Source organism: Hippocampus comes, unplaced genomic scaffold (genome assembly GCF_001891065.2).
Source record: "Hippocampus comes isolate QL1 unplaced genomic scaffold, H_comes_QL1_v1.1 scaffold269, whole genome shotgun sequence".
NCBI classification, from domain to species: domain Eukaryota; kingdom Metazoa; phylum Chordata; class Actinopteri; order Syngnathiformes; family Syngnathidae; genus Hippocampus; species Hippocampus comes.
This window is the reverse complement of record NW_017805376.1, coordinates 15,225-27,354: the sequence shown is the minus strand read 5'-3', so window position 1 is coordinate 27,354 and position 12,130 is coordinate 15,225. Positions and strand designations below refer to the sequence as shown.

The window sequence follows — 12,130 nt, the reverse complement described above, 5'->3', positions numbered from 1 at the left end:
GACCAAAAAAAAAAAAAAAAAAAAAAACCTTCTAAAAAAAAAAAAAAAAAAAAAAAAAAAACGATGGCAGAGCGTTGATGCATGACAAGCGCACTTGAGATTGCAATGCATTCCCTGGTGCAAATTGGTTCCCCATAGACGCTGTGTCATACACACTGTGCATACTCTGTATACAAATATAAATTTGGTTCATCTGCTGGGGGAAAAGCATCAGGGGAAAATATTTATTCCCTTCAGTCTAAAAAAAAAAAAAAAAAAAAAAAAAACGATGGCAGAGCGTTGATGCATGACAAGCGCACTTGAGATTGCAATGCATTCCCTGGTGCAAATTGGTTCCCCATAGACGCTGTGTCATACACACTGTGCATACTCTGTATACAAATATAAATTTGGTTCATCTGCTGGGGGAAAAGCATCAGGGGAAAATATTTATTCCCTTCAGTCAGTATGTGGCTCTGCTACTATGATATTAGGTTTGAAGACGAGATATGATCATGTGAGTCAAGTTAAAGCAGATTTTGTAGTCAAGGCAATGCCAAATTTTAAAGTACATTTAAAATGGTGGACAATATTTCAGGTTTAGCATATGCTCCAAGAAACTTTTTTGTAGCTCTAGCAGTAAAATAAACGATAAAAGTTTTGTTGCTCTAGATGTTAAAAGCCTCTAGGGGGTGCTAGTGAGCCATTTAAAAAAAAAATTGCACAATAAACTCAAAATATTGCTGGTTTGGGGGAGGTCTGATGTGTGCGCAAAGTTTCATGAGGTTTTGTGAATGTGAAGACCCTGGAAATCAGGGTTGTTTTATTGACAAACATCATTGCCATGGCAACAGTGTTTCGTGAAAATTGCCAACCTTTGGGGTGCAACATCAGGAAGGCTTAAATACTCTGCCAAGCAAATATGAAGTAAATCTTGTTAATCTGCTGGGAGAAAAACATCAAATCATCAAACATTTCCTCTAATCAGTAGTCTCGGGGTGCGACATATGCCTGCCAATATCCATAAGCCTTGGTCAAACGTACCGGGATTGCTTGGACTTTTTCACTGTTGGTGGTGCTACAAAGCCATTTTGTTTGCATTGTTTATGGCAGCTTTAAAGTGTCACTTTACTATGTACTACACCTCCAGGGGCGTGTCTTGGTTCTCTTTCACGCCGCCCTTCCCACTTTAGCGTCTGCATGCTGTCCTCAGTTACATCAGCCTTTCCTCTATATTAGCAGCGTGTCTTCACAACATCAGTCAGTCCGCATTTTTGGATGCCCTGTCCATTTGGGAGAAAATTAAAGACTTAATTGTGCCTTGTGGTTGTGAAAATACGGTGATGGAAAAGCGCCTTTTGACTTTCTGTCCCTTACCCAATGTTCCTTGAGGCAACAAATGTTCTGCTTTTTTGACCTCAGTTCAACATAATCTGAGTAGGGATACATGTACCGAAACAACAGCCTGATTACACCCTTAATAAATGTACCGTATTGGCCCGAATATAAGGCGGCCCTGATTATAAGACGGCCCCCTCTTTTTCAAGACTCAAGTTTGAAAAAAGACTTTTTGAACACCAAATAAATTTTTACACAGAAAATAATTACAGTACATCTGAAACAAATGATTATAACAATATATTTGAGAGAAAAAGCATGTTATTTTGCCTCATTCAAATCTTAATATCTGAACATTTAAATATGTAAACTAAAGTGCAATCACATTCATAAATGAATGGCTTCTGGTTTTTGAAATGTAAATTATATCATAACTTCTCCTCAGCTGCCGGTTAACCTGGCCGATCTTCGACCCACTTTTCTCCAGAGTGTCGCTACGTTTCTCCATTTTCTGTTCTCTTCTATTATTTTCTTCTCTTTTCTTTCTTACCGCTATTTTTTATTTTTCTTCTTCGTGCTACAGCTATTTTTATTTTTATTCTTCGTGACAGGGGTTCACTTTGGCCTGGGGAGTCAAGTTCAGCATTCGCTTCAAGGATATCTGGCGGCATCTAGCGTCGTGAATGGGTATAATGTCTAACCCCGAATATAAGACGACCCCCACTTTTTCAGTCTTATTTCAATGCAAAAAACACCGTCTTATATTCGGGCCAAAACGGTATCTACCTGCCTGTCTGTGTCTTGATCCTAAATGAATCTATCTGTTTGGTACAGTGGTGCTGACCTGACTGCATTGGTGAGGGAAGCATCAGTAAATGCTCTGAAGCCCTACCTGAAGTCCAGCTGTTTCCAACCTTCTTCCTCAGGTAACTTAAATCTTGTTTATTCTCTTTTATAATGGCATTTGTCAAACCACCAACATGCTGAGAAGACCAACTTAAAAACAAAATCTTCCCAAATTTAGTAATATACGTACATCAGTGCCGTGATAGTCTATTATTTTGAAGTTTGTGGCAGCACTTGGGGGCTGACTGGACTCATCTTCCTGACTGAAAGTTTGAGCCCAGTTTAAGTTTAAAGTGCCATCACATACTATTGCCACCAACACCAACATGTCATCCTGACATCGTGTTCAATTGCTAATCATTCAGTCATTCATTTTCCGATCCACTTTGTCCTCACAAGGGTCGCGGGGGGTGCTGGAGCCTATCCCAGCCACCTTCGGGGAGTAGGCAGGGGACACCCTGAACCGGTTGCCAGCCAATCGCAGGCCACACACAGACGAAAAACCATCTGCACTCACACTCACACCAAGGGACAATTAAGAGCAGAGGTGTCCAAAGTCGGTCCTCAAGGGCCGCCGTCCTGCCTGTTTTCCACCTCTCCCGGGAGCAACGCACCTGATTCAAATCATCAGGATGCTTCTAATGCTGCTTCAGAGCTGGCCGATGATCTGATCACCCAAATCAGGTGTGTTGCGGCTGGGAGAGTTGGAAAAAAGGCAGGACGGCGGCCCTCCAGGCCCGGAGCTGGACATGCCTGATTAAGAGTATTCAATCAGCCTGCTATGCATGTTTTTCGAATGTGGGAGGAAACCGGAGTACCCGGAGAAAACCCACGCAGGCCCGGGGAGAGCATGCAAAGTCCACACAGGAAGGCCAGAGCCGGGATCTAACCCACGACCTCTGCACTGTGAGGTCAACGCGCTAACCACTTGACCACCGGGCCGCCCCAATTGCTAATCAAGGAACCAAAAAAAAACCCCCAAAAACAAACAAAAAAAAAACCTCTAACTCCACTGACATTGTAGAATGCGGTGTCTGTTTCCAGTGTTAGCAAGTAATGGCTAGCTGCTAGCCGTCTGACTACTTTTCACAAGCAATTCAATAAGCAAAAATGACAATGCACACTTCTGATGCTGACAGCCTGACACAGCTGCATTAAAAAGTATTTTATCCAAATACTTGATTATTTGATAGAATTTTCAGTCGGGTGTCCAAATACTGAAACATTCGAATTTGTCAGTGCTTACAATGGAGAAAATAAGGAACAAGAAATGCAAACTTGTGGGTGATTTTGTTTCATACAGGTAACACATTCTCCCCTGGACCTGTCGCTGATATCAGAGTGAGCAAAAAGAATGTGGAAGAGGCCTTCGGAAAGATTAGACCATCCGTGTCAAAAAAGGTAAACTTAAAAGTAGAATTGGCTCACTTGGCTGTATGTCTTGCAGTTGAAATAGTTCTTATTCATCCCTTTGTGGCAATTTCACTCCCAGCAAGGAGGTTGTGTCCCCCACTATGAATCATTCCTTAGATTTTTTTATTAATCATTCTAATCTGGGCGTCATTATACATGGATGCAAAACATTACAGTTTGAAACCCCCAGCAACACAAATTAATTATAGCAGGGATCAGTCAATTCTGGCAAGGAAAACCATGGAATGCCTATTTAAAGTGTCAAAAGCACAAAAGGGAATGGTTGGGGAAACTACCATACGTTCTCCAGAACTGTGATGGAAGTATGGCGATGCTCCAATGTTTCCAACTCTCACTGGAGCAGGTCGCAGCTGAGTGTGAAGCAGCTGGGATGGCAATCAGCACTTCCATATCTGAGACCATGGTCCTCAGTCGGAAAAAGGTGGTGTGCCCTCTCCAGGTCACGGATGAGATCTTGCCCCAAGTGGAGGAGTTTAAGTATCTTGGGGTCTTCTTCATGAGTGAGGGTGGAATGGAGCCTGAGATCAACAGGCAGATCGGTGTAGCGTCTGCTGTGATGCGGACTCTGCATCGGTCTGTCATGGATTTTTTTACCAGTCAATCTACATTCCTATTCTCACCTATGGTCATAAACTGTGGGTCGTGACCCCCCACACCCCCAAAAAAATCCCAGAAATGGAAGCGCCCAAAATGAGTTTCTTTCACAGGGTGTTTGAGCTCTCCCTTAGAGATAGGGTGAAAGGCTCGGTCATTCAGGAGGGACTTGGAGTCGAGCCGCTACTCCTCCACATTGAGAAGAGCTCGATGAGGTGGCTCGGGCATCTGATTAGGATGGCTCTTGGACGCCTCCCTGGTGAAGTGTTTCGCGAACGACCCAGGACACACTGGAGAGATTATGTCTCCCGCGAATACCTTGTGATCTGTCCGGAGGAGTTGGAAGATGTGGCTGGGGAGAGGGAAGTGGCTTCCCTGCTAAAGCTACTATCTCTGTGACCTGACCCTGGCCGGATAAGCGGTAGAAAATAGTATGGTATGGTTTAAAATGCCCAACCCTAATCCCACTTCGCATTGTGGCCAATGGATTGTACCGCATGGTAAAATCCAATTCAAGTGTCTTGCACACCTACTCCTGTGCTCATGTGCTCTTATTCTTCTCCTTTTTCTTCTTCTTTCTTCTCCTTCTTTTTCTTCTTTTGCATCTTTTTGGTTCATTTGTGGATTGCAGCTCTTTGGTGCATACCGTCACCTATTGTACAAGAACCACAAAGTGTGTTCATATATAGTCAACGGAAGCAACCCTGCTTAGATTCAGCCCCATGAACAAACACACGAGACAGGTGGGTTTGTGTAAACAGGATGGAGATCCATCAGTGACAGACTGAGAGATCCGTCGGTACTTGACACAGTTCGTGCCACCTCTGTCAGTGCTTAGTCAGTTTTTTTTCCCCCGTCATTCATCAATAGTCAGCTAAACGGGTGTCTGTCAGAGATGGACTGACACACTTTTCATCAGTTCTGACAGACTGCCCACCGCTGTACATCAGTCAGTACCTCGTCCACCAACTCTTCCCATCTGTACTGCCAGATGCTCTGTTGAGAGAGAGCGCTCCTTTTTTGGGTGCACGCTGAATAACCAAATGGCACATTTGAATGATGTGAGTTTCTAAACTGTTCAAGTGAAGCGTTCTGTACTTTGATCTTATTTCCGAACAATAAATTAATTACATTTATAATTTAAAAAAAAAATAAGAATTTGTTTTATGAGCAGGTTAGTGTTTTTACTGCTTTTTCGGTTTTATTATTTTTAGTATTTGTTTTAGTTGGGGTTTTTTTTGTTTGTTTGTTTTTTTTTAAGTACGGTGTATTTCCTGCATGCAAGATTAAATAAAGTCACATGAAGGATTGTGGCATTAAAAACAAAAAAACATTTTAATCATCCACACATCAAATACACATAAATAATCCAGCGACTACGAAGTACAATATTAACAGTATTGTGAATGTAAAATGGAGTTTCAATTTTCAATTCAATTTTCAATTCAAACACTCATTTTCATTTTATTTTGGAAAAAAAGGTGGCGTGGGGGTTCAGATTTAGTTTCATTATTTCATTTGTTTTTGCTAACTGCCTCCATTCTTTCGGAGCACCTGCCATAGAATTGTTTGAGGAACACATTCAAAGGCCTTCTCCACAAAACGTACGCATACAGGTTGGCCAAACTCCACTGCACCTTTGAGGACCTTGCTGAGAGTGTAGAGCTGGTTCCATGGCCACAACAAACACCACTTTGTGATGGACCCTTCTCCTCTCGAGCACTCAGGAATATACTTTGCCAAGGAGGGTGAGGTGTGTGATCCCCTGTATTTGGAATACACCCTCCAGTCCCTGGTCTACCAATCCAGAGGCACTGTCTCCGATATCCACACGATGGTACAGAAGCCCGTCAACCATGACAGACTTTAGCAACTGCGGGCAGCTGTCAACTAGAATTTCCATAAAGCCATTCGGAAGTTGTTCTCCATGGCCTTACAAGCTCCAACGCCGGAGTTTTTGCCTCAGTGATGTGCATTGATGTTGCATTCTCTTTGGCCTGCCAGTCCCCATCAACTGCCTCCAGAGTCCCACAGGGCCCGGACAACAACTTCTTCAACTTCACGGCATCCCTCACTGCTGCTGACCACTAACGGGTTCCTCCCAATTACCCTTCCAGGTCTCACTGTAATTAGAACGAGGGAGTTCCCTTGGATCAGGAGTATCCAAACTTGGTCCTCAAGGGCCAATGTCCTGAATCAGTTGTTTTCCAGCAGGAAGAGATGGAAAACAGGCAGGACTGGAGCCTATCCGAGCTTACTTTAGGCGAAAGGCAGCCTACACTCTGGACTTGGTGCCAGTTAGTTGCAGGGCACACGAATAGGAATGACGATTCACTGCACTGCACTACACCACACCACCACTAAAGTTTCAGTGCCTTCGGTTTGTTTGTATTTATTCAAATGATCTATGAAAATGACTAATGTTTGTTTGAGAGCAACATTGGGCTGAAGTCCTTAAGAAATATGATGCGACATGCATTGACTACATGTTTATTTCTTTGCAGGACCAGATGATGTATGAGCAGCTGAAAGTGTCCCTGAGAGGATAAGCGCAAGACCAAAATGAAAAAGGATTACCAGTAGCAGGCTGACTCTACATCCATCATTAATTATGAAATGCTGGATCCACCTTTGTCAAGGCTTGTTGTATGACAATAAAGTCATTTGTACCTTAGATTTGGTCGTCAAGCCCAAAGTGATGTATATCAGGACGTAGGACAATGCAACGATATGAAGCAGTGATGATCAGTTTCTGTCACAAGGTTAAAGTGCTCTCTTACACAATCGAACCTCTGCCATTATTGAACCATTTATTCCCCCAACCATAACCTACCTGGGGAGATCACCAGTGCATCCCAGGTTGCCTCTGGAATCCTCTCCCACTCCTGTTTCATTATGCCCCTCAGATGCTCAAGAGGGTTTAGGTATGGAGACCAGCTTGGCCATATCTGTCCGGCATGGCCCATTTTTTACTCAAAAACTATGTATTTTTTGATCAGGAGAATAATATTAGCTTGCATTTTCAATTTTAGCAATTTGTTATGGAGAAATCAGTAAAAAACTAAGTACTGTCAAAATTCCCCTTTCTAGTCAGCAATACAGCCATGCCCACCACCCCTTCTTCTCATGTCTTGGTGTGAGTCAGCAGAGGAACTAGACACGATTTGTCCCATTCAAGATCATTGTACATACAAAAACAGTGATCAATTGGCACCCAAATTTATGTGGCCCTCTCTGCTTATGCCCACTTCGACTTCTGAAAATATCACAAGGATTACCGTCTCCATGCCTCACTTTATAAGAGGACTAGGAAATTAGTAATTTAGTTTTTTTCATGACACTCCCCAAGATAGCAACACAATGCATTCAATGAGGCTTTTCATTGGTCCTTATATATTACATTTCAATCTCTCATGGTTACATTTTTTTTTCCAAGCCCACCTCCAGGGGACACGCCCTCCGCTGAAAATGAGGTGCCCTAAACAGCCACACTCGATTGGAGGGTCGCCCCCCCCGCTCCAAATTTTTGAAAGTCCGTACATTCATCCACCCATTTTCTTCACCGCATATGGTCACAAGGGTCACGCTCAAGGCGTGCTAGACTTTTTTCAAAGTAAATTTTAAAATTTCGCCAAGCCAACCTAAGGTGGTTGTTACGCAGCTGCATATCCCAAACTGACGCTGTCGAACCTGATACTTGCACCGCAACGCGGAGCTGGATCTCTGGTCAGACAGAATTGGCGTTCCACCCGGTGTTGCTGCATGAACGGTGGCAGACCATGATGTGGAGCTCTTTGGCTGCCAGAGTGGCAGAGTTCGCATCTTGGAGCTCTGGTAAAGCAGGAGATGGCAGGCAGAGTTCCTCTGATCCGTGGAGAGGCCGGCGTCCGCAATATAGAGCTCTGGTAAGAGAGCGACCGTGACATTTTTGTTTCCAGAGGGAACACCGGCCCATGATCAGATCATCAGCCAGCTGTGAACCAGCATCAGAACGATCCTGATTATTTGAATTTCTCAGCAGCACCTAGAAACCATCCAACCAAAATATTCCATGCCTTCGCCTGACCTGAAAAAGTCTCTTGGAGCCTCCGCTAAAGCTAACAGGAAGTCTCCCATTTTGCCTGATTTTGAGGGTCGGAACATTCAGGAAAATATATGTAACTTTGCACACACATCAGGCCTGGAAAAATATTTTATTAGTTTATCTTGCATTTTTTTACAAAGCAAGTTTATTTCAAGAACACATTTCATGTACAACACAATTCAAAGTGCTTTACATAAAACAAAATCACTTGCAGAAATAGGAACATATTAAGACATGACAAACATCACCAATTAGAACAATTTGAATGAAATGATTCAAAGCAAGTATCAGGCTGGATAAATTAAAAGCGCAAATGGGGATTAAAACAAGAGAATAACAGATGGATTCATCATCATATTTTCAACCCTGATTTGAAATGAACTGACAGTTTGAGTACCGGTGGACTTCAGGTATTTCGGGTGTTTGTTCCACAGACGAGGAGCATACTAACTCAATCCTGCATCCCTTTGCTCGGTTCTGGGAACACACAAGAGACCCTTCCGAGACAACCTGAGGGGCCTGGATGCTTCGTTGAGTACTAGTACATCTTGCATATATTTTGGACCAAGACCATTTCGACATTCATAGACAAGCAGCAAGCTTTTAAAATCTATTCTGTGCATCTATTCAGTGCAGTGATTTGGTGTGATGTGGTCCAATTTCCTGGTCTTTGTTAGGACTCTGACAGCAGGATTTGTATCAACTGCAGCTACCTGATTGATTTTTGTATCAAGACCTGTAAAGATACCATTACAGTAATCTAGCCTACTGAAAATAAAAGCATGAACACATTTTTCTGTGTCTGCTTGAACCAGAAGGCCCTTTATTCCAGCTCTTTTTGTCAGCGGGTAGATTTAGTAATGGCTTTTAAGTGGTTGTTAAAATTTAAGGCTTGAGTCAATAACTACAACAAGATTAATTTGTAGCGTTCACTGACAGAGTTAAGGTGAGCGCCGATCTGTCAATTTTGCAGCGAAAAACTAACTTCTGTATTCTGGATTGAGCTGGAGAAAATTCTGTTTCATCCACTAAATAATGAAGGGACGACAGTCATGTGATGACGCTGGAATGTAAAGTTGCCCTTCAATAAAAAAGTTAAGATCGTGAAAGTAATGTCAGCCCACATATAAAACAACACATTACAACCATCAACAGAGGAATGAAAATCGTACTTTATGAGATTTTGAAATCCTATTCCAATGAAATTGTGTAAAATGTAAATAACAACACATCCACCCATGTATCCATTTCCTAATCCGCTTATCCACACGAGGGTTGCGGGTGCACCAAAGCCTATCCCAGCTGTCTCCGAGCAGTACGCGGGGGACACTGAACTGACTGCCAGTCAATCGCAGGGCACAGTGATTTTGTCTAACACTGGAATTTTTTGTGTGTCTTTCTGCCGTTATCATCAAAATTGAAACAAATAAGAGGCTCGAAATATAATGTCACTTTTTGAAAAAAAATCTTTAAAATAAATGGACTTTTCCGATTCCAATTCTCTTGACACTTACCTATATGTCAACAAAAAAACCCAGAAACATCCCCAGCTTCTCTGGACCTGTGCTTATCTGTGATGGACTGAGGCATAGTGAAAAATGATGCCATTAATGCTGAAATGTACTCAACAGCGTTTGGAGCAACAAATTGCAGCCATCCAAGCAACATCTTTTTCTGAGATGTCCCTGGTTATTTTAGCAAGACATTGCGAAGCCATATTCTGGATGGGTTACAACAGCATGGCTTTGTAGTAAATGACCAGCCAGTAATCCAGACCCATCTCCCACAGAAAATATGTGGCGCATTATGAAGGGACAAATTCTGACAAATGAGAACATGGACTGTTGGACATCAAGCAAGAATGGAAAAGGATCCCACCCGCAAAACCTAAATACAGTGTTCCCTCACTTTCGCATTTAATGGGGATCGGGACCCGGTCGCGATAAATGAAAAACCGCGAAGGAGGGTTTGCTCCCCCCCCCCCCCGCCCCCCAAGGAATTTTTGTGTCAGTTTATGTGGGTACCAGTATGTTTAAGATATGTAAAGAGTGATTATATTTTACATATTTGAGACCAAGACTACAGCAGTACACGTATTTACTTAAATCTAAAATTATAAAACCTTATGCGGTAATTAACATTCATCAGCATTGCCTTCTGAGTCTGTGTCTTATCATAAACACAACGTGTTTATGATAAGACAATTAATCGGTATAGATGAGGAGGAGGCTTAGAGAGACGTGCTGCTTTTTTCGGACAAGAGCAATCACCCGCTCTATTTCCTATTTCTCTCTCTCTCTCTCTCTCTCTCTCTCTCCCTCCCTCCCTCCCTCCGCCACTATTGTAGCAAACACAACAGAAGAGAGTATGCCAGAGAGAGGCAGGCGAACGTTTAGAGTCAACAGCGTGACGAGACACAAGGGAAGGTGCTGGGCGGGGCTGCGAAGATGCACCGCCAGTCAGCTCACGGGATAAATCCAACCGTGCTGTCGACGTCGCGCCGGGAACCAATCATACGTACAGGAATGTACAAAATCTGTGTCATTCTGCATATTTTTTCTCAATACAATACTTTGGGGGAAGAAAAAAACCAACAAAAAACGCCATGTGCTGAAGCCGCGATAAATGAAGCGCGATATAGCGAGGGACCATTGTAGTTACTGTCTTCAGTTTCCAAACACACATTGCGTTTTGTTAAAAGGAAAGGTTACGAGGGAGGTACACGGCTATTTTTTTTAGAAAGTAATGTAGGTATAAAATTAGAAATAAGTGAATATCTGCAAAAAAAAACCCCTCAGTTTCAACATTACATATATTTGTAGTGTATTCATTTGAAGATAAGTTGAAGTATTTGCAAATCATTGTACTGTTTTGGATTCTGTTTCGCATAACATCCCAATTTAATTGGAAATTGAGTTTGCGTACAGTCGATGATAGTACAGGTTGGACAGGGTCCATTTTTCTTTGATGCTGTAAAACCTAACCGTATAATATAATACAGAAAGAATGCAATTATTCTCAATACTGAACCAGAGAGAATACACTGTATGGTTTCAGTCTGTCACTACCTTTCAGTTCAGTCAGTTCAATGACGACCATGCAACCTTGAATTTCTGCATGTTGTTTCTTCATTAGTTCACAAGCTGCGAAGAGAGTACCTAGAGAATAAGAAAAGAAAATTCAACATAAGATACAAAATAAGATCTGTCAACGGATTCATATAGCATACAGACGGTATTGGAAAGTTGATGTCACGACTGTTGTGGGGTAATATTTTAGTATGCTCGGCTTAGCATGAACCTTTTGCTCACCAGCCACCGAGGCTAGTGGTTTCCAGGTTTGATCAATTTTGCGCACCTTTCATGTCACTCAGGGGTTATAACAACAAGATAAAATGAATTATTAAAAGATGAGCAAGAAAAAAATCTGTCCAAAACACATGACCCAGCCATCTCGTTACCTTTGCGTCCCACGTACTAGACGCATAATTTTCCCTCGGGGCGCACAGTTCCAAATAATGTGCGTTTTTGGAACACAAGGAAATTTCTCAGTCAAAAAAAAAAAAAAAAAACTACGGCAGGCCTGAGGATTTCACGGTAACGATCGTTACCGGTAGCGTGTCATTTTAACGGTACCAAAAAATCGTTTAACCATAAAAGTCACCGCACACGAGTTGACTGTATGCGATCAAGTCTCTCCTGTGTGATCAACGCGATTTCACTGTGTCTGTATGTGTGTTTGTGGTGTGGTGGGTGAGTGTGTTTCTTCTAATTTACTTTCGTTTTGTTTTGTTTTCAGTGTTGGGGGGCGGAACAGAAAACGTTATGTGCGCATGCGGGTTGCTATTTTAGTCCG

The 12,130-nt window shown here is 42.4% G+C and overlaps 2 protein-coding genes across 9 annotated transcripts in view; one reads left to right on the top strand and one right to left on the bottom strand.

Annotated features, from left to right (window-relative positions):
* The window catches only part of nvl (nuclear VCP like), a 77,735-nt gene extending 70,868 nt beyond the window's left edge, over positions 1-6,867 (top strand). For all 7 annotated transcript variants that reach the window (XM_019872091.1, XM_019872087.1, XM_019872090.1 and 4 more), the window contains 3 exons: positions 2,152-2,243; positions 3,467-3,564; positions 6,696-6,867. In XM_019872091.1, coding sequence (XP_019727650.1) covers positions 2,152-2,243; positions 3,467-3,564; positions 6,696-6,740 — 235 coding nt within the window. In that variant the 3' untranslated portion in view covers positions 6,741-6,867. The remainder of the gene's footprint in view (positions 1-2,151; positions 2,244-3,466; positions 3,565-6,695) is intronic.
* Positions 1-12,130, bottom strand: part of aprt (adenine phosphoribosyltransferase) — a 48,872-nt gene that overhangs the window by 23,082 nt on the left and 13,660 nt on the right. The window contains exon 3 of one of the 2 annotated variants that reach the window (XM_019872094.1): positions 11,344-11,433. In XM_019872094.1, coding sequence (XP_019727653.1) covers positions 11,344-11,433 — 90 coding nt within the window. Of the gene's footprint in view, positions 1-11,069; positions 11,434-12,130 lie in introns of those variants that run through there. The other variant, XM_019872095.1, reaches the window with a different exon arrangement.